Consider the following 22,435-nt stretch of genomic DNA (forward strand, 5'->3'; position numbering starts at 1 on the left):
TTACTCAGAAGAACCAGAGAGACAAAGATCACGGCTAGACGGGGTCACAGATGGAGGTAGTGATCAGGAGGCTGACGGTCCATCTTGGGGCTGGGGGCACATTTCATGAGGAGGTGAGGTCCAGGTTGGGTGCCAGTGGGAAGAATTTGCATTGTTCTTACATTTCCGTTTACAACTAAAGCAAACCTTTACTTCACAGTTCAGCATCCAAGTTTCTCAGAAAACCATGAAAGGAGGGATGGAAGTGATTCCTGGGCCAAGATGCAGCTCAGGTCATTATGACTCTTTAAATTCAAAAGTTTATCTTAGTGAATGCATAAAGAAGATGTGGCACATACATACAATGGAATATTACTCAACCATAAAAAGAAACGAAATTGAGTTATGTGTAGTGAGGTGGATGGACCTAGAGTCTGTCATACAGAGTGAAGTAAGTCAGAAAGAGAAAAAGAAATACCGTATGCTAACACATATATATGGAATCTAAAAAAAAAAAACAAAAAAAAAACAAAGGTTCTCATGAACCTAGGGGCAGGACAGGAATAAAGATGCAGACATAGAGAAGGACTTGAGGACACGGGGAGGGGGAAGGGTAAGCTGGGATGAAGTGAGAGAGTGGCATGGATATATATACACTACCAAATGTAAAATAGATAGCTAGTGGGAAGCAGCCACATAGCACAGGGAGATCAGCTCGGTGCTGTGTGACCACCTAGAGGGCTTGGATAGGGAGGGTGGCAGGGAGGGAGACACAAGAGGGAGGAGATATGGGGATATACGTATGCATATAGCTGATTCACTTTGTTATACAGCAGAAACTAACACAACACTGTAAAGCAATTATACTCCAATAAAGATGTTGAAAAAGAAAAAGTTTATCTTAGGATGTTCAACACATTGACGGGCAACCCATTCAGCAGAAGAAAGCCTGTGGACGCACAGCCAGGACTTTTCCTGAGGAGAACGTGCCGTTTGCTCACTCGCCCTGTGAGCAGCTCTGACTAATGAATGAATTGTTCACAGCAGACAGTGTGTTTCGTCATGTCTGCAGACGTGGGAAGGATATTACAGCACACCTGTGGCAGCTCTGTCTGCACGGGTCATCCAGGCCTCAGGCCTGCCTCTGCCCCACTCCCTCCAGCCAGGGCCAGAGGGTCCCCCACAGGCCAGCACCTCCCAATGAAAAAGGAGTAAGCATGAGGGAAGTCGGCAGGAGGGGATGGTGAAGGACAGTCACTGCAAGGGAAGAACATGAGAGAGACCCGGCCTGTGGCTGACTGACCAGCGCAGAGCTCCCCCGGCCCCAGCACCCTCGGGTGGAAATGCACCTGCACCCAGGCCGGCTCTCTATTCCTTGTCCTTCCTTCCGTCCCTTGCCCTTCCTTCCATCCCTCCTCAGGTGCCTTCTTATCCAGCTACACTGGCTGGTCACCACTGTCACCTGGCTGTACCACTCCCTGTTATCAACCGTGCTTGCGATGCAGTATTTCGTTTACCTGAAATGCCCCCCAGGCCCACCTTTGAAATGCCTATCCATTTTGCAGAAACCCTCCTCCCTACCTCTCTCATCCCCACCAACAGTCTGACAGGTTATGTGGTTGTGAGTCTGACGACATTTTACATATGACTCCTCCGCTACTGTGTCCTCGAAGTGTGGGTTTATTCTTGTAATGTTGTTTTTAAGTCTCATGTGTGCTTTGTTTTGTCTCCCGTACTGGACTGGACGCTGGGCCATAGTGTCAGAGATGAGCTTTTTTTGCTGTGGTCTCAGGGTCTCTGGCGGTGGCCACCACACAGGAAGTGCACATCCGTCCAACTTACTGGATATTAGTGCTAATAAATGGCCGACCGTAAGCTTTCTGAAGGCAGGACAGATGGTGGGTGTTTTTTGTAAGGTATGTGCCATTATAACTCGATATACCTGGACATATTAACAGGGCCTGATACTTGATGACAGCAGCTCAAGAAATATTTATTGAATGAAGTCAACATTCTCATGGGCTGAAAACAAGAATCAGTACAGAAAACCTTGCCTTGTGAAATGATTACCTTTCAAACTAAAAAGTAAGCAGGACCGTGCTTCACTAATGTGTTTGTTTTCTTTGCCATGCCTATTCCCATGGTCTCCCAAATGAGAAGACAACAGAAAGCCCACAGCTGAAGCAGAAATTATTGCGTGGGTGATCTTCAACCAACAGGCAAAGTAGGAAAGATTTCATGATTCAAACCAATAGGCAGGGAAAGAGGAGTTACCCCAAATCAGTTCACTGATGCATTTCTGTGTAGATAAGGGTGATAAATCCTAAAGCAGGAAGGTAGTATACTGCTTCCTACGCAGTTAAAGTCCTTTGTAGGATAGAAGGTTCTCAAACTTTGATATGTTTGCTTCCTGAGTAAACTCTGTGGGGTGTACATGGTAACAATGACGCTCATGAACACAAATCCCAGTGTTCCTTCCCACACAATCCTCACACACCCGGCTGAATGTTGTAAGGCACTGGTGTAACATGAAAAATAGTCCGGTGTCACTAATATCTGGGAGTTAGTTCTTAGGAATACAAATTCTTAACTACAGGAAATAGTCACTCTGGGACAAAGGGAAGAATATTATCTCAGAAATGCAAAGATGGTTCAACATTTTTTCTAAAAATCTAGTAATTTAATATACCACACTACTACTTTTTACAAAAGGACAAAAAAAGAAACATCTCAATAGACGCAGGAAGTGTTTCTAACGCTGAGTCATAATTTTAATAAAACTGCAAATCTAAAACCAAAAGGAGATTCCTTAACCTAGTAAAACCTATGGTGAGTATCACGATAAATGGTAAAACTTTAGAAGCATTCTCAGGAAAGTTAGGAACAATTCAAGGAATCTGCTACTAGGGCTTTAATTCAACATTATTTTGGCAGCCTTAGCCAAAGGGGAAAAAAAAAACAAGAAAAAGAAATAAGGTATACAAATTGGAAGAGAAGAGCCCAAACTATTTCTACTTGCAAAAGATCTGATGATCTACATTGAAAATGTGAAAGAATTCTCAAACTATTAAAACTAATAAGAAAGGTCAACAATGTTGTTAGATATACAATCAACATACAAAACTCAATTTTTGCTGTATACCAATAATAATTAGCAATTTGAAAAAATGTAATAGAAAGAGGCAGGGACGTTATTAACAGTCCTATTGTTTATAAGAATTATTATTGTTTAGCAACTTAAAATACAGTCAAAACGCTACCATGGCAGGGGTTCCTGAGTGCAGGTTATGGTCCAAGAATCTCATACTCTGCCCGTGAATCTAGGAAACAGCAGCAGTAATCACGTTTGTATCAGCATAGTGCTTTACAGTATACTGAGTGTGATACTGTGATATAACAAGAAATATATTGAGTGAAAGAAGGAAGAGCTGAGTGACTGTTCATAGGTATGGGATTTCTTTTGGGGGTGATAAAAATGTTCCAAAATTGATTGTGGTAATAGTTGCACTACTCTGTGAAAATACTAAAAACCACTGAATTGTACACCGTAAGGGGGTAAATTGTATGGTATGTGAATTATATTTTAATAAAGCGGTTATTAAAAAACAACAAAAAATAAAACAAAAAAGAATTTCTCTAGGCAAACACATCTTAGAACTGACAGTAAAATGTCACCTGCTTAATATCTTTTTCTTAAAGGTATACAGTCTTTTTTTCTTTTCCGCTTTAAACTCACAACACTCTTTGGAAATATTGTTAGCTCCCTTTGGGCTTTATTTTACAGCTGGAGAAAGTGAAACACACAGCCCAGGTTGGCCTGGAAAAACCCCACGAAGAAAGGGAAACTTGGGTTGACTCTTGCTTGCTCTAGAAAGTGGGAATCTCAAGAAGGAAACAGTATTGGAGGATAAAAGTTGACAGCTTTATTAAAGAAGGAAAAAAGTGAAAGAGATGGTTAGGCTGCAAACTCCCTGAAGGCAAGAATTCTCTTTCATCTGTGGCCACAGTACCTAGTCAGAGGCTAGCCTAAAGAAAGGTTCAGTAAATATTTGTTTAATGCATAAAGGAAAAAGTGGGTGAATAAACAAACAAAAAAGAGATATATTTTTTGGTCTTTGTCCTTGGCTCCTGGCCAAGCTCTTATAACCTTCATAATTTCCTAAGTGATACAGGCGCTAGGAGCATCTTTTGTTCTAATATTTGGTCCTTGACCCAGGTTCCTGACACAGAGCTCCTAAGTCCCTCGGAATTTCCTGGGCGACAGGAGTACCTTCTGTCCTAATGAGGTGACTCTTGGTGTTTTCCTGGACGGCTTCAGGATGGGGGCTGGTCCCCAGAAAGATCATGCCATGATTATAAGCTTGGAACTTTCAGCCTCGCCCCCATCCTCTGGGGAAGGGAGAGGGGCTGGAGATTGAGTTAATAACTGATCACGTCTACAGATGAAGCCTCCATAAAAGTCCCTAAAGTACAGGGTTTGTGAACACCTGGGAGGTGTTGAGAGGGTGGGAGAGGGCTACGGCTCCATGCCCCCTCCCCCATACCTTGCTCTACACGTCTCTTCCACGTTGTTGTTCCTGAGTTGCGTCCTTGTATCCTGAGTTCTGAGAGCCATTCTAGCAAATTATGAACCTGGGGAGGGGGTCGTGGGAACTCTCGATTTGTAGCCAAGTCGGACAGAAGTCGTGGGTCACCTGAGGAGAGAGTCTTGTTGGAGGGGGAGTCTTGCAGGCCTGAGCCCTTAACCTGTGGCATCTGATTCTACCTCCAGATAGATGGTGTCAGAATGGAATTGAATTGTAGGACACCCAGCTGGTGTCTGCAGAGAATTAGAGAATTTCTTGGTGTGGGAAAAAGACCTGCACATCTGGAATACCAAAGTTTTCTGTCAGTCGGGAGAAACGGAATTTTTCCTTTCCCTGGGTCTAGTCAGCTATCACAAGAGCACTTCTGATCTTTCAAACAGTCTTGTGAGAGGGAGAATCTCCATTTTATACACAAAGTACGCTACAATTTTCTCAGTACCTGGTCATCTGATTAAAAAAATGACTATACCTAGATATTCACACCAGCTGAATAAAAGACGCTCAATCCATCAACAACCACGTAAGTATCTATCAAATACAAGGACAGGGAGTAAAAAACCCCACCAGTGATTTCCTGTGACCCTCTATGAGTCAGTCACTCAGGCTGGAGAGGAGAGCAGTCTGTCTCCTCCTCAGGAAATAACTCATGTCAGATTTGAGCAGACAGAGGGATAAATGCCCCTACAAATTCCACCCCAATCCTGAAGCAGCGAGGGGAAACGCAGAATATATGGAGTTTGTTTCTGTGTTGTCGTTTGAAGTGTCTGCTCATTGACAGAGAGTCGTGTTCTTAATGATCTGCAAAGTACAGACCCTCACCTGGAAGATGACAGGATAATGGGGGGTCTGCTATAGACTCAGAATGCATGGTATTTATTAGGAGCATTAAAAATAGACCATACATTCTTTATTAGAATTCTTTGGCTTTTCTGAGAGACGTGGAGCAGCTGCCACCACTTTACGCGGTGCTTTTCTACTTTGTAACCCGCCACAGTTGCAGGGAACCCCTGCACCCCCGTTCGCAGCTCTCCGGCTCAGGTTTCCCTGTGGTGACAGCAGCAGAACAGGCTGCGCTGCCCATGGCTGGAAGGAAATGCCTTCCTTCATTTTGCGTGCTTCAAATTCAGCTTAACTGAGCCACGGTTCACCCAGGGGAGCCAGTTAATTGGGTTAGTCAGTGAACCTGGGGGAGCCTGCCAGGTAGGCAATCAGAGGAGGGGCACACAGGACAGTGGAGAGATTTGGGGTTCCTTTGGGGTTCCTTTTGATGGAGACATTCACGTGAGAAAAAGAGAATGTTTCAAACTGCTTTTGAACTGAGACTTTTAAAAATTGTTTTGTCTGTTTTGGCCTGGGGCTGCAAACTCGAAATGATAAAAGCAGTTCTTTCAACTGGACTTTAAGTCACGGAGTTCCCACAGCCAGTGTCCACACGCGGCGGCTGCCTGGGCCCACACCCGGCAAGTGGAAACACAAGACTGTGTCCCACCACTGCCCCCTCTCTCCGTCCCTGGCCATGGGTTTGGCTGATTTTCCCTCTTCTTTTCTAGTTTTTCCATGTTAGCTGGATTTAGCAACTGTTGTTTTAGCTGTAATCGGAGATCAAGTGTGGTTCAATCATCCTAACATCACAAGGTGCAGTTTTGTTTCCAGAGCTGACGTTTTAAACCCTTTGTTACTTGCTCAGTGCCAATATCACCAGAGCACTTCCTTTAGAGTATGTGAAAGGAAATCAGTACCAGGGTGATGCTGTAAATCAGGTTTCACCGAAACCCCCGCCCTCCCAAAGGCAAATCAACGTTTAGGGCTCCCCGAGGAACAGCGGGGTGGATTTCCCGATGACTCGAAATCAAACACCGGAGCCCTCACCTCTGCCTAAACGTTGACTGGGAACAGGTCACACATATGGTAAAAATTAAAAAGCATCCTCCCCCTTCCTCTCTCTAGGCCTAGAGATAGGCTAAATGGATATGCCTCATATGAGATGGGTCAACAGGATAGGGGGTAAAATAATCTTTGGGTAAGAATTTTCTGAAGACCATCTTAACAGAAGTGATCACCTACCATCACGCACTCCAAAAATGAGAAGGGAAAGATGCTGATTTTATTTTATAGGTCAAACATGTACAGAACCACCATCACAGGGCTTCTCTGGTGACACAGTGGTTAAGAATCCACCTGCCAATGCAGGGGACATGGGTTCGAGCCCTGGTCTGGGAAGATCCCACATGCCACGGAGCAACGAAGCCCGTGTGCCACAACTACTGAGCCTGCGTTCTAGGGCCCGTGACCACGACTACTGAGCCCATGTGCCACAACTACTGAAGCCCGCATGTCACAATTACTGAAGCCCGTGTGCCTAGAGCCCGGGCTCCACAACAAGAGAAGCCACCGCAATGAGAAGCCCACGCACCGCAACAAAGAGCAGCTCCCGCTCGCCGCAGCTAGAGAAAGCCCGTGCAGCAATGAAGACCTAACGCAGACAAAAATAAATAAAATAAAAAAACAAAACAAAAAAACTACCATCACAACTTTTGGTTGATCCTTACAACTTAGGGATGCTCTCGGGAAGGACTTGAGTTGGGCGTTACAAACACCAAGGAAGCATTTCCTATATGACACCAAATTGCTGGCAACACTTACAAGGTGCTTCACAAAGTGTGGCCACACAATTTCATTAACCCTTCTGAAGAACCCTAAATGTGTGTCGATTTTACAGGTGAGGAAACAAAGCTGAGAGAGGAAAAGCAAGTGGCTAGAGGCCACAGGGCTGGTAGGTGGCTGACTGGGACTGGACCTCTTCTCTGTTTGACTGTAGATCCAGAATGTCTACTAATTTGTATAAAGGCGCCTTCAAACACCAAATCAAAACAGTGCGGGGATTCACAGCCTGCCTACGATTCCCGGCAGCCCCGCCACGATGCGTCCACGCTTAAGTGCAGGCACGTCAGGCCTGGTGTGGAGGATACACAGTGGGTGTTCAACAGGCTAGTGTGAATATTGTGCCTTGTTTGAATCCATTGTTCACAGTCACATGGAATTGCCCAGTAAACACTGTTAAAATTGGCTGCAGCATTTTAATATAAAAGAGCACTAGAGTCTAGTCTCAATTCCATTAAGAATGATGTCTGTCACCTTGGGGCATGACTGCTTCTGTTCCCAGCCATCCCAGCCCTGTGCAGCCACTCAGGAGGCCTTGCCCACACCCTGCTGACTCCCTTGGCCAGGTGGAGCTGTGGACTCCGCTGTGACGCTCATGGGCTTTTCTGATTGATTAGTAAGTCCTGAGCTTATTCAGGAATTCCCCAGGGTCTCCTAGCACAGAATCATCTTCCACATTTCTGTAAAGCCACCTCTAGTTAGGAAAAAGGAGTGAGGACACAAAAGGGGAAGGTGGGAAGTTCCCAAAAGACATGACTCCTGGCTTCAGGATGTCAGGGCTCCCTGACGCTACACCAAGGACATGTGCTGTCTCCAGTGGCTGAACCCTCCACAGGGAAGTTCCCACACAGAGGAGACCCAGGTGGAAGCAGGTGAACAGACTGCGGAGGCACGAAAATCTTCTCCTCCCAAGAGCCACCTTATACTGCTGGGTTAAGGGCTTGCATTCTGGGGAGAGACAGATCTAAATGGAACCCTGGCTTGGCCACTTACTAGCTGATGACCTGGGGGCAAGTCAGGCAAGCTCTTTGTCCCTCGATGTCGCTGTCTATAAAACGAGGATAATGACAGTAGCCCCTCGTGAGTTAGCGGTGACACCAGGGACATAAAGAGTTAGCACAATATCAGGAGGCACTAAGACAGTCATCGACTTTGTCACTGTTGGTACAGCCACCATCTAGAGCCACTGGATGCCTGGAAAATTCCCCACAAAGCTTCCTGGAACGAGCATCAAAGTTCATCCCATGGCAGGCCCTGGAGGCATTAGAAAGAGACCATTTGGGTGCCAAGTCTGGCATCTGAGGGTCCTGAACGGCCCCCACTCAGCGTGCTCCCTCCGGCTCCCCTGCCGTCAGTGTGCCTGCCCCGCCCAGAGCCCAGACTGTCTGCCCGTCCCACACCAACGCACACCCACGCTCGGCTGACGAGTCGCCACTCCGCCGCCGCTTCTCTCAGCCAGCCTTTCCCAGGCTGGTCCCAGCCCCCGTGGGATTTCTGTTAGCACTGTCAGCCTGTGGCCTGCACAGCCAGCGCTCTCATACATCTAGCTGTTTCCTGTGCTGCAGGCCCTCCCGACTCATTATTAGTAACGGCAATCAAGCTCTGCTGAGTGCTCTACAGATCTCACATGCGCTACGCCTGTTATCCATGATCAGCTATCCCCCCAACACCTCTGTTAGGCAAGCATTTCTACCATCATCGCCATGTTACAGAAGAGGCCACCATGCGGCTGTCCACTGGGCTCTCCTCCCTCTCCCATACCGGGTGTGGCCTGGAGCAACAGTTCCCTCCCCTTATGCGAACAAGGCAGCCACAAGTGCTAGAAAATGCCCACCTGCCTGCAGAATGTTGACCCCCCCCCCTCAGGACTCACAACTGTGCCTAATTCTTGGGGGTGGGGTGCGGTGGGAGATGCAGGGAAGACGGGAGGCAGAGGAGGGGGAGGGCTCCCACTAAATGCTGTTTAAGGACTTTTTAAACACACTGTTGGTCACTGACACACCGAGGCCCAGATCCGCAGAGTGATTTCCGTGACTGCGCTTGTCAGGTCCACGTCACCTCTGCTGGGAGGGAAGTGGGCGAAGTCAGAGACGCAGAGGCTGCGAGCTGAGGTTCTGCTTTCGCTTGTTATTTGTTTTGGAGCCATTTCCTCCTCTGCTAGCTCCTCCAGGGCAGGGGGAGGACGCGTCCACCTCAGTCTGATTCCCCCAGCCTGTCTGGTCCGGAGCCTCGCACAGAAGCCACTGTTAGTAGCCATAAAAACTACCGTTGAGAGGCTTCCCTGGTGGCGCAGTGGTTGAGAGTCCGCCTGCCGATGCAGGGGACACGGGTTCGCGCCCTGGTTCGGGAAGATTCCACATGCTGCGGAGCGGCATCCGTGAGCCATGGCCACTGAGCCTGCGCGTCCGGAGCCTGTGCTCCAAAACGGGAGAGGCCACAACAGTGGGAGGCCCGCGTACCACAAAACAAACAAAAAAAACTACCCTCGAGCAGGCGTTTACTGTCCAGTTATAAACCAAAACTCTTATAGGGATTACCTCTCTTTAATCCTTAAAATGTCCTCATGAGGGAGGTGGATGCGTTATCTCCACTTGTCTGTTCAATGAACAAACGCTAGGAAGACAGTGGCATTTCAGACATGCTGGTTCTCTACCGGAACACTGCTGGAGGAGGGATTCTAACCAGGGTCCCCTAATCACGGTAGAGCAGCACGCTGAGTTGTGGGGTCTGCCCAAAGTGGGTTCAAGTCCCAGCTCTGCCCCCTTTCAGCTGTGTGATCCTGGGTAAGTTTACTGAATTGCGCTGAGCAACATTCCTATGAAAATCAGATGAATTTACGTGCGGAAGTCTCAAGCACAGAGCCGCCATTTAGGCATCTGGCAGGCTCCCTCCTCCCCTTACTCACTGCAAGACCAGCACAGCCTCAAGCTGTATGAATGTGGCCCCCAAACTATTTCCCTTTTAAAATGCCCCCCAAAAGTGTCATTATCTGAAAGTGGGGATGGGAAGGAGAAAGTGAAGATAATTGTGTTGAAACAAAAAATGTTTCAGGAAGTAGGAAAACTCCTTTCACCGACTGACTTCAGTGGTGACAACAAACAATACTGTGAGCATGAGTGTAAGACAGCTCGTCCCCAGATTGCCGTCTGCTCTGAGAAAAGGAGCTGGGGGCAACCGCTTCTCAAGTCAATTTTAAGAATAGCATCAGAACAGAATCTGAGTAAGATTCACTATCCAGACAAATTCCGCCAAGGAAGCACAGGGTCTGAAATCATCACCTGCACCTATATATTTCTTCACTAATAAAATGGAGATTATAATTGCATCCGGGTTCCTTATATGACACAAGATAGCTGTTAGCTTTGCATTCTATTAGTATCAGGATATTCATTGCTGAAAATGTGGAACTTTATTGCCTTCCTCCCTTCCTTCCTCTCTCCTTGCCTTGTAAACTCAGAGCTTCCGAGGCTACAGTATTTTCAAATACTAACACTTTACTGGTCAGGGGATTTATACTCTGGGAAATCTGGCAAGTTGGAGTTTCAATATTAAAATTTTGGATTAAAAAATGTTTGAAGCTCAATAAGGGATAGCAATGTACTCTGTGCATTTATTCACATGAGCCTTTTTAAAAAAATCTTGGTGAAAATTTTTATTAGGCTAGAATTTCAGAGCTGGAAGGGAACTCTGAGATCAACAGGTCTTCCTTCATTTACCAGATGAGAAAATTGGGGTCAAGAGGGATTAAGATTGTTTCTATTGCTTGCCTTACTGTTTAAATTCAATATTTTAAAAAATAATTGTTAGAATTCAACAAAAGGTATTCTCTTTTAACCAACTGCATTGGCTCTGAGGCTCACGTCGAGTTTCCCTCCACACTTCAGCAAGCCCCCGATTGTCAGTTTGGGTACAGGCCACTTTAGGACTGCAAAGGCTGTCAAATGTTTATTCTGGAATCTAACAATTCCCAGATGTCCATCTATATTCCAGGTTCTCGCTGAAGTCTGATGTGTCAAAGAAAAGAGTGCTAACAGAACAGTGATTTGCAGCAAGACTGTGCCTTCCGTGGGTTTTAAGACAAATTCTCTGTGCTGGCGTTCAGCTCTGTCAGAGCACAGGTCTAATCAACCTTGCTAGCTTTAGTCCCTCACCTTCCTCTCCCAGATGCTCATCCTCCTCTCTGTGTCCCCCACCACCCGCCATCTGAGCGAGACCCAGAGCCCAGGGAGGCCCCACCACCTCACCACCCACCCACCCGGTCATCAGGGTCTGGAGATTACACCCTCTCACTTCCTCCACTTCCCTCCGGCCTGCTCTCAGCCAAGCCACTGTCCCTCTTAAGAGGGCCAGCGCATCATCTCCAGTTTGTCCTGCACTCCGGGGCCATCGTTCTGAAGCAGCGATCCGATCATGTCACCCTGCTCAAAACCCTCCAGTGTCCACAGCTCTCCACGTGAAGTTCCCACGTCCTCGTGCAGGTGACCAAGCCCTGCGTGGCTCAGCCGTCCGGCCTCAGCCTCCCTGCCCAGGCTCCTAGCTCTGCTGAGCCATCTGAGTCACATATGGTTTGTCCTCCTTTCTCTCACCTAGTCTACGCCTTTCCACGTGCAGTTTCTGTGGCGTAGAATGGTTTTCTTGCTTTCTTTCTGTTTGCCGCTCTTTCTAGTCACATCTTAGATGTGTCTCTTCCTTTAGAATCCGCTGGGAGCCCCCAAGGCCGGTCAGTTTCGTCCTTTGACTTCTTCTAGGAACAGAGGAAGAATCCACAGTTCCTCCGCTCCCTCTGCACTGCCTCTGTGTCCCCAGCTGGACAGACGTCCTAAAGGACAGGAATGGAGCCTTTTTTTCCTCCACTGCCCTAAAAATCCTCTGTGCTCTGCCGACTTATTTATCCTCTCTCTCCCCTGGCCCTTGGCAACCAATGAGCTTTTAACACCTCCATGATTTTGCCTCTTCCAGACTGTAATATCATTGGAATCGTAGAGTGCATAGCCTTTTCAGACTGGCTTCTTTCACTTACTAACATGCACTTAAGTTTTCCTTCATGGCTTGATAGCTCATTCCTTCTAGCACTGAATAATATTCCATTATCTGGATGGATCACAGTTTGCTTACCCATTCACCTATTGAAGGACATCTTGGTGCCTCCAAGTTCTGGCAGTTATGAATAAAGTTGCTATAAATACCTGTGTGCAGGCTTTTGTATGGACATAGGTTTTCAGTTCATGTGGGGAGACACCAAGGAGTGTGATTGCTGGATGGATGGTAAGAGCATGTTAGTTTTGTAAGAAGCCACCAAACTGTCTTCCAAAATGGCTGCACCATTTTGCATTCCCACCAGCAATGAATGTTCCTGTTACTCCACATCCTTGCCAACATTTGGTGTTGTCAGTGTTTTGGATTTGGGCCATTCTAATGGGTGTGTGATAGTATCTCATTATTGCTATAAGTTAGAATTCTCCAATGACAGATGATGCAGAACATCTTTTCATGTGCTTATCTGCCATCTATATATCTTACTTGGTGAGGAAACGTGAGCTGTCCCAAGACATGCCCCTGCTCCCGCGCCTCTATTCTGACCACTCTCCACTCTAAGATCACACCGCACAGGCCACCCAGCCGTCAGGACAGGTGAGGTTTCCCGCAGACAGCAGTGCTCCACACTGGCTCCAACACTCCCCAACATTCTTTTGTTCAACCTCTCTCGTGGCAGAGACTGTATTTAACTATGCACGACAGGCGACCACCTGATCTCGCGTGAAGCTGTAAGCTCTTTGAGGGGAAGGATCCATCTTTCACACTTTAAAGAAATATTTATTTTTAAAACTTACATATGGTAAAAACCTTGATTTTCTGGTGAATAACTCTATGAGCTTTAACACACACGTGTCTATGCAACCACCGCCACCACAACCTTGCTCACTTTCACTTCCCTCCAACAACTATTCAGTTAAGACACTGAAGAAAATTGCACCGTGTCTCACCTAAGACATGAACACTCTGCAAAGCGGCAAGTTTTATCATGTGCCTTTTCTTGAATTAAGATTACAATGCAAGTTCTACCAAGTCCTCTCAGGAACACTGACCAGAGACACTTGGCTGTTTCTCTCACTGGGAATATCCTTCTCTCCTCACAATTCTACCCATACACGCCAGCGCCAGATCAAATGCTCTTTCATGGGGGCGTCCCAGGAGCCTGTATCCATCTCTCCCCTCTCGGAATTCTCCGTTGATGCACCTTGTCCTTTACTGCTGAATATACACACACTGATGAGTCACAGTGCCTGTTCCGCCTTTTCTGTAGGATGGGGGCTCTGTGTCTGACTCTCCGTGTGGCTGGCCACGAGCTCTGCCAGGAGCTTGATGAACTCACACCTGCCCCAAGGCTCTTAAAAGCAGAGTGGTTCTAAATACCCTCCTAGGTCCATCGCCCATCCCCCACCCCGGGAACAGAAATGCAGTGGCACTTTCTGAGCCTTAGTCATTTTGACAGCTAGCGGCTTACACAAGAACCATCGTTGCATTGGCTGAGGTATAGTCAGTGCACTGGGAGGTTCAGTGTGGGCGACAAGTGGGCAGCGTCTCCTGGAACAAGCAGCCACGTCCCAAGCCTCCCTCTCCCAGTGGGAAAATCACTGAGTTCCTTCTGCTGAAGGGATTAAGGGTTGAGCACAAGAAACTGCTTGTTGATCTGAAAATGGAAGGTAAAATAGGTATCCCAAGGAAAAGAACTATAAATGCCCATCTTGGAAGTTAATTATGCTTCTCTTACCAATCCTGAAATGGGGAGGGGAAAATTCTACTTAATAGCTGAAAGCACGGGCCGTAAATTGGCCAGACTCAAATTTTGATTCTATCACTTTCCCGAGGTATGGGATCCTGACCAGTAACTTCATCTTTTCGAGCTTCACTTTCCTTTCTATAAAACGGGCATACTGGGACTTCCCTGGTGGCGGAATGGATAAAACTCTGCACTACCAATGCAGGGGGCCCAGGTTCGAACCCTGGTCAGGGAACTAGATCCCACTTGCATGCTGTTACTAAGAGTTTGCATGCCACAACTAAGGAGCCCGCCTGCCGCAACTAAGGAGCCCATGTGCTGCAACTAAGGAGGCTGCCTTACTAACATCCAGCACAACCAAATAAAAAAACCAAAACAACAACCAAAAAAACCCGGCATACTAATACTTTTAAAAAATAGTTGTCAAGATTAAATTAGATGGATCCCGTGAAGCACTAAACACAGTACTTGGGACACAATAGATACGTATAAAACAGTAGCTACTATATTTATTCTTGCTGTTGTTATGCTCTCTACCTTTCATAAGGCATTTCAAGCATTAATACATTATTTCATTTGATCTTCATAGTTATTCTGAGATGGAACATTAATCCTATGCCAAGGCAGAACCAAAGCTCAGAGCATCATTGGTGACCTGGTTTTGTGGTCCCTCTGGCAAGACCACAGCACCAGACTCTGAGCTTCTGGTGGAACTCAGAAATCGAAAACAGTCTCTCTACTTCCAGCACTTGGCCCAGGAAGGGAGAAGGGGTCCAACACTCAGGGCTGGCTGGCGGGTGGAAGGGTGGGGGAGCTCCAAGAGGCAAGCCAGTTGTAAAGTTAAGAAGACACTCAAGGCCACTGGGTGGGTGAAGCCACACATGCTGGTAAATTATCCAAGGGAGCTAAGATTCCAAATGGCATTTTGCCAACCAATTTAACATTTACACTTTAAGCTATCAATTCTACCCCCAAGCCTGGAAGTTTGACTGCCAAGAACAGCATGGTCAAAAACACAAGGTGAAAAAGAGAGCAGAATCAATTTTTGTTTCATGTTGAGAATGTGCTGTTTTCAGCATGAAAACCTGGGAAAAGGATGCAAAGAACAGCAAGCTTCTCCAGCTGACAGCACACTTACTATGGTGGATGTGGGCAGGGCGGAGGCCCCCTTAAGGAGGGAAGAGGGCTTTGGAGGCCCAGTGGGGCAAAGATGTCCTCTGGGAAGGCCTGACCAGGCACCACTGCCTCTGCGTCACTTGGGGTGGGCATGCAAGGCTGGGCACAGGGAGGCTGGCTGGGGTAGGGAAAAAGTAGGGGACCTCAAGGGAGGCAGTTTGGTTCATTAGCAGTAACTCTACTTAGGATCTTTTTTAAAAACTTGGGGCAGGGGCAAACCTGCAAAGACAAACAAGAGGTAATATTGTAAAATATATGTTCAGATACGAAGTAGGGAATTGTTCTGCTTGAGAGCCGGTGGATATCTATTTCAGACAAGGCATCCAGTCCCAGAGATCCTGTGGCCTGATGGGCGGGGCAGGTGCCATTCTTGGGCCGGATAAAAGAAAGATGATCCTGAAAGGAGGTGAAGATATTCAATTTCAGGCAGCTCTGTGTCAGGCACGTACCTTCCTTCTGATTTCTGCAGACACCAGCTGGCTGGGGGAGGGGAAAGATAGGCAGGAAGAATGAAGAGAGGATCTCCCCAGCCGTGGAGGCAAACAGGGGAAGCCAGAGGGAGGAAGTCATTCTGGGTTCAAAGAAATCAACTTAGAAAGCTTCCTTTATAAAAATAGCCATTGGCAAATCCTAGTCTATTTATATCACCAATCCAAGGTCACTATCAGGATCCTGGGCTGAATCACAAGACCGAGTAAATAATCCTCACAAGTATGGGGTGCTGGCTGCCTGATTTACGGGAAGATATTTGAAACACCACGGGAGCAACTAAGTCAGGGAAAATTTGAGCGCTGGCACCAAAAGGTGCACTTGCAAGTGGATCTCACTTTACATAAATAGATAGGTTCCTGAAAAGTTGGCTCTAAAATGAATTCAATTAACGGAGTCATATTTTCCTAGTGAATCACATTTTAAAACCAGAGATGGATTAGGGTCGGGGTGGCCGAACAAACACAACAAAACAATGATGACCCTAAGACTAAACAAAAACCACCCTTCATTCACCAAACTTTAAAATGGCACTTACTTAAAAGGCCATTATAAATGCTCAGAAAATACGAACGATTTGCCAGCAAACATATGCCTAGCGCCTGTGACACACAGGAGTTTGCACCAGGCTTTGTGAGGGCTCCGACGGCTCCAGCGCCTGCCCCTTGGGAGCTCACAATCTGGGACCTTAAAGAAAATGGCACTGAACAGTCATGTTCCATCAGAAAAACATCCCCCTGTATGGAGACGAGCAGTGTGCAAGGGGTCGCCTGGCCCTCTAAGTGCTATCTGGCCTTGGAACAGCTCTGCCTCCTTCCTGCCAGGAGGAGCCAGACCAAGCTGGCCTCTAACTATGCCTTTTCAAACCCTCCGTTTACAAGTTAAAAGCTGCTGGCCATGTGCTACTGTGTCATAACTGCTATTTATTTAACTAACTTGAAACATAAGAAAAGGAAAAAAAACCATGATCTGGGCACTTTACAAATAAGAAGAGTTAAGGTACTTAAAGCTCTCTGAGAAGTTAAAGGCCGTACAACCCAAGGGGTTGTTATTTTAAACTTTAAAGGGCATTTGTTCAGGGATCTGTTTGTTTGGAAAAGGCCTGCCTCCTTCTACTTGATGTTCTCTTGCACACAGAATACTGGTCATTGGTGACAGGAACAGACACCTAATTTGTTATTAGTTCCGTAAGTGCAGATCAGGGCATACTGAGTTTAAACAAGGGACGACACACTTCTGGCACTGATAAAAATGGTATCTCTGTGCTAATGACAATGTTGCCAGCAACTATAGGCACAGAATTGGGGGACATTAGCTCAAAATGTGCTATATCCCTTAGACACTGCATGGCCCAGGAACTGGTACCACACTGGGGGCCTGTCAACAGCTAGTAGAAGTGAAACTTCTCCTGGCATTTTTGACTTAGCCCTGAAAGTGTACGAAATAAGCAGTGCGTTTTTTGAAAAAATACTTTGTTTCATAATTATGAACAAAGCTATGGCAGAGACTGCTGGTTATCCTAATATCCATTCTTTCCTTCTTCCTTTAACTGATAGAATTCCTCCCAGTTTTGTTTTGTTTTGTTTTTGCGGTACGCGGGCCTCTCACTGCTGTGGCTTCTCCCGTTGCGGAGCACAGGCTCCGGACGCGCAGGCTCAGCGGCCATGGCTCACGGGCCCAGCCGCTCCGCGGCATGTGGGATCTTCCCGGACCGGGGCACGAACCCGTATCCCCTGCATCGGCAGGCGGACTCTCAACCACTGCGCCACCAGGGATGCCCTCCTCCCAGTTTTTTACTAGCAAGATACAGGGCTGCCCTGGAGACATTTCCCAACCTGCCTTACAGTACTGATGGTCATGTGACTAACTGCCGGCCAATGGGAGGCAAGCAACTTTCAGGTCATGCCCTTTAAAAGGGAAATCGTTTGCCCTCAACTTCCTCTCTTTCCCCCTTTCCAGAGGGTGGACTTGGCATTGCCAAGCCAGCTTTGACAACACCCAGCAGGGTTTCTTAATCCTGAAGTCCAGAGACTGCAAAGGGGTCCATAGAATCGTTGGCCTATAAACTTGGATGGGGAAAAAAGCTATACAACTTTATTTTCACTAACTTCTATTTGAAATTTAGCATTTCCTTCAGTTATCAGGTAGGGAAAAAATTATAGTATATTAGCAGTATCCAAGACTCTGTCAGCAACAGGCATTTACAAATATTCTCATACCACATGATATTTGTTATGGATTATCTTGAAATATTATATGAACTCGTCAATATTTTTTTATTGTTTTAAATAAATTTATTTATTTATTTTTGGCTACGTTGGGTCTTCGTTGCTGCACACGGGCTTTCTCTAGTTGCGGCGAGTGGGGGCTACTCTTCATTGCAGTGCGCGGGTTTCTCATTGCTGTGGCTTCTCTTCTTGCGGAGCATGGGTTCTAGGCTCGTGGGCTTCAGTAGTTGTGGCTCGCGGGCTCTACAGCACACGCTCAGTAGTTGTGGCACACGGGCTTAGTTGCTCCGCAGCATGTGGGATCTTCCTGGACCAGGGCTGGAACCCGTGTCCCCTGCATTGGCAGGCGGATTCTTAATCACTGCACCACCAGGGAAGTCCACTCATCAATATTTTGAAATTATAGTAGTCATTATACTTGCCCCTAGATCATTATTTGATGTATTAACAAAGCATATGTTACTACATTACGAGCTTGTTTCATTTTTCATTACCTTGATAATTGTATTTCAACGTAATTACTTTCCTTTGTAATTCTATGAATTTTATCTTACACATTTAAAAATATCACTCAAAAAAAATATTACCCTGTGAAGTGGTCTGTAGGCTTTGTCACACTGCCAAAGGGATCCATCGCACACACCAAAAATATTATGAAGCCTTACCTAGGGAGTGGCAGAGCAGTAATATTTAAGGAACTCAGGTCCGTGGATGACCTTGTACAGCAGAGCCACCCTTCAAGTTCTGGACCACTCCTCTAGAGCAGGGCTGCCCAGCAGAACTTTCTGTGATGACGGAAATGTTCTAGATGTGCCTTTCAATACAACAGCCTCAGTCAAGTGGCTACTGAGCATCTGAAATAAGGCCACTACAATGCACCCTTTGATACCTCAGCTGGTAGAGCGGAGGACTGCAGAGGTGAAATGAGGCCAGTACAACTGAGGAACTACATTTTTAATTTTATTTAATTTTAATTCATTTAAATGCAAACAGCCACATGTTGGGTAACACAGCTCTAGACTGCTATGGGCTACCATGCTGGGTAACACAGCTCTAGACTGTTATATGAGAGAGAAACACATTTCTGTCTGGTTTGAACTGCCATATTTTGGGGTCTCTCTGTTACAGTACTTTAACCTATACCTTAACTAATACGGAAGTCAACTACACCTTAACTAATACCTGGAGTCAATAATAATAAATATACTAGGGATAGAAGGCACATTTGTAGATACAACAGGTAAAGAAACTCATTAACCGAAACCAAGATTTAGAACAGGAAATTTCTATTTACAAAGCATTCCCGTGCACATTATTTTACCTGCTGCCTCTAATCACCCTGGGCTTATTATTGCACCTGTCTTACTCTCAAAGAGGTTAGGCAACTTTGTTGAAGTTACAAAGATGGTAGAGCCAAAAGTCAACTCCAGATCTTACGACCACACCTTGTGCTTTCTAGCCTTTCAAATGTCTCTGGATGGAGGTCGGCAGTCAGCAGTCAGCAGTGACCCAGCAGCTGCAAAAGACCTACAGCCAGCACTTAGCCACCCCACCCCTCTCCTAGATGCCCACTGGCCTCTAGGGCACACACAGCTGTCAAGTCCTTTTTCTGGCCCTGTGGGCTGTGGGATACTGCAGGCATCTGAATTTCCCAAATTCCTGGCAAAGTGCCCATTTCCTTTGGCGTCTATTGTCTTATGAGGACTTCTGAGTGCTGGGAATGGTGACTAAAACACTCTTCCTCAAGTCCAGGTAAGGACTTGCAAATGACACGGTCTTTTCAGCAAAACTTACTGCAAGTCATTTCAATGACAGCTCATTTTCCTCCCTTTGAAATTAGTTCAAAGAACACTATTATTTTAGAACAACAACCAAACATAGTAATACATTATAATTTTATCAGTTAACAAAAGGGCCATGTCTTAAATTCTAAACAACCTAGACGCCAAAAGGAGAAAAGCCAATACTGAGGTGTGACTACACCCCACATCTCAAGCTTCCATGTGGAGGCCAGACAACACCCACCCTGCTTGCTGCCAGTCTTGGTTCTATTTGCCAGCACACCCTTCTGTTCCCTAGGCCCACAGAACTCCTACTTATCCTTCAAAAACCCACTCTGTCCATTCTCATTATCACTTCTTCCATTTTGTTTTGTTCTTTTAAAAAAGTTTTCATTTGATTCTAAGTTATATATGAGCAAAGTTTAAAAAGCCAAATAATTCCAAGACGTGCTATGAAAAATAGCAGGCCTCCACCTTCTACTCCCCATGGTGAGTTACCTGATGCCATTCAAGTGTTAACCTCTATGTTAAAATAATATGTCTACAATATTGTGCCATAAGAAATATATATATTTGGTCACTCCAATGACTGAAATATATTTCTCATACATATTTGGTCTTCATCCATGGTTCTTGGCTCACAGCTCCCCAAAACCTTGGAATGTCCTGAGTGATAAGAGCAATGGGAGCATCTTTTCTTATAATATTTGGTCTCTTGTCCTCAGTTCCTGAAAACTCTTCAGAATCATAAAGGTGAAATGGGTGTCAAGTCCCTTTCCACCATAACTGGGTTCATGTTTTGTTTTGTTTTAATTTATTTTTTGGCCACGCTGCGCAGCCTGGGAAATCTTAGTTCCCCCACTGGGGATTGAGCCCAGGGTACCACAGTGAAAGCACCGAGTCTTAACCACGGGACAGCCAGAGAATTCTGGGTTCATGTTAATAAGGTGACTTGTGGAAATCTCCTAAAGATGGGGGCAGGGGACTGGTTGCCAGGGGAACTAACCCTGAATAGAGGACTGTAATCTTCAGTTCCACCCCCTGATTTCCAGGGAGGGGAGGAGCGGCTGGAGGCTGAATCCTTCACCAATGGCTAATGATTTAATCAATCATGCCTATGTAATGAAGCCTCCATAAAAACCCAGGAGGAGGGGGCTCAGAGAGCTTCCATGGTTGGTAAACTAGATTGCTTCCACGTGCCAGCATGCCAGGCCCCATACTCCACAAGGACAGAAGCTCCTTTGTTTAGAACCTCGTTCTATGTATCTATTCTTCTGGCTCTTGATTCATATCCTTTAATATCCTTTGTAATAAACTGGTAACCTAGTAAGTTGGTTTCTTGAGTCCTGTGAGCTGCTCTAGCAAATTAACTGAACCCAAGGAGGGGCTTGTGGGAACCTCTGATGTAGAGCCAGTCAGTCAGAAGTACACGTAACAACCTGGACTTGTGATTGGCATCTGAAGCAGGGGGCAGTCTTATGGGACTGAGCCCTTAACCTGTGTAAACAGTGTCAGAATTGAGTTGAATTGTAGGACACCCAGCTGGTGCTGGAGAACTGCTTAGTGTGGGGAAACCATCACCCCACATTGGAATTGGGTACAAAATCTTTAATGTCTGTATTGTTACTTCTTGACTTTTTTTTTTTTTTTTCAGGTTTAAGCATTATATGTCTATTTCTCTTTTTGGTAAGTGAGGATTTAGCTCTCTTCCACTGTTAAGCACGCCCTTACCCCTGTGATCACAAATTCTTACCTTCCTATCCTCTCATCCTTACATATTATAATTCCGATTAGATCAAAGTCTAATCGCTATATTTAGGTGAACTGTGTAATATGCTAGGATTACTTTTTTTCCCCTTCTACAACATTGCTTTCTCTGGAGTTAACAATTGCCTTTTTTTGTTTGTTTTACTTCGTTCCTAAGCACTTTCCCGTAATTTAATCCTAAACTTTCTGCAATTATCTAAATCTCCTAACTATATGCTCAGACACATTAGGTATTCAAGCAATTTCATTTCCTTAACAAAATCTGTGCTAGAGACTTACGGCCTAATCCAATCTGTTCTAGTTGCCCTTAGTGCTTCAGGCACAACTGTAACCCTGAGCTTTCCCTTCACCATTATTCTGAGGGTTCCTTTGACTCTCTCCTGGGTACCATTCCCCACTTCCTGCATTCCATGTCTTCCTCTTCCTTGGTTTACTCTTTTGTTCTTCTGGAGTTCATCCTTCAGTGGTTTCCTCAGAAAGGGTGAACAGAAGGTAAATTTTTTGAGATCTTACATATTTGAAAATATCTTTACCTTCACACTCAATTAACAGTTTGGCTGGATATAGAATTGTAGATTAGAAATAATTTTCCTTCATGGTTTGAAAGCACTGTTCCATTGATCTCTGGTTTCCAATGTAGTTACTGAGAAGGAAAAAACTAATCAGATTTTAAAAATTCTTTATATATGACCTTTTCTTTCTTTAAGCTGCAGGTATTTTTTGACCCCAGTGTTCTGAAATTTCACTGTGATGGGCCTTGGTGTTAAGCCTATTGTTATTCTCTGTTCTGGGCAGTCAGTAGGCTCTTCCAATCTAGAAACTGTATTTCTCAATTTTCAGAAATTTTATTTAATTCCTTCTTTACTTTTTCTGGTCTGTTTCCTCTTTCTTTCTGGAACCTATATTATTTGGATGTTGGCACTCCTAGCCTGACCCACTAATTTGCTTATCTTTCTCCCCTATCTTCCATTTCTCTGTCCTTTTGTT

General features: G+C 45.7%; 1 protein-coding gene and 1 non-coding gene across 12 annotated transcripts in view; one reads left to right on the plus strand and one right to left on the minus strand.

Moving 5' to 3' along the window:
* ATG7 (autophagy related 7) overlaps window positions 1-22,435 on the minus strand; it is a 235,970-nt gene that overhangs the window by 23,962 nt on the left and 189,573 nt on the right. For 4 of the 11 annotated variants that reach the window (XM_049715543.1, XM_049715535.1, XM_049715536.1 and 1 more), the window contains one exon: window positions 17,972-18,234. The exons of 4 other annotated variants lie outside the window; for them this stretch is intronic. In XM_049715543.1, the coding sequence (XP_049571500.1) occupies window positions 18,157-18,234 (78 nt within the window). In that variant the 3' untranslated portion in view covers window positions 17,972-18,156. 3 more of the 11 variants (XM_049715541.1, XM_049715540.1, XM_049715539.1) reach the window with 2 other exon arrangements.
* On the plus strand, window positions 14,170-14,242 carry TRNAG-ACC (transfer RNA glycine (anticodon ACC)). Its single transcript has one exon. It is a non-coding gene; the product is annotated as a tRNA-Gly (tRNA).

The sequence above is a fragment of the Orcinus orca genome, chromosome 10, assembly GCF_937001465.1.
Source record: "Orcinus orca chromosome 10, mOrcOrc1.1, whole genome shotgun sequence".
Classification (NCBI taxonomy): domain Eukaryota; kingdom Metazoa; phylum Chordata; class Mammalia; order Artiodactyla; family Delphinidae; genus Orcinus; species Orcinus orca.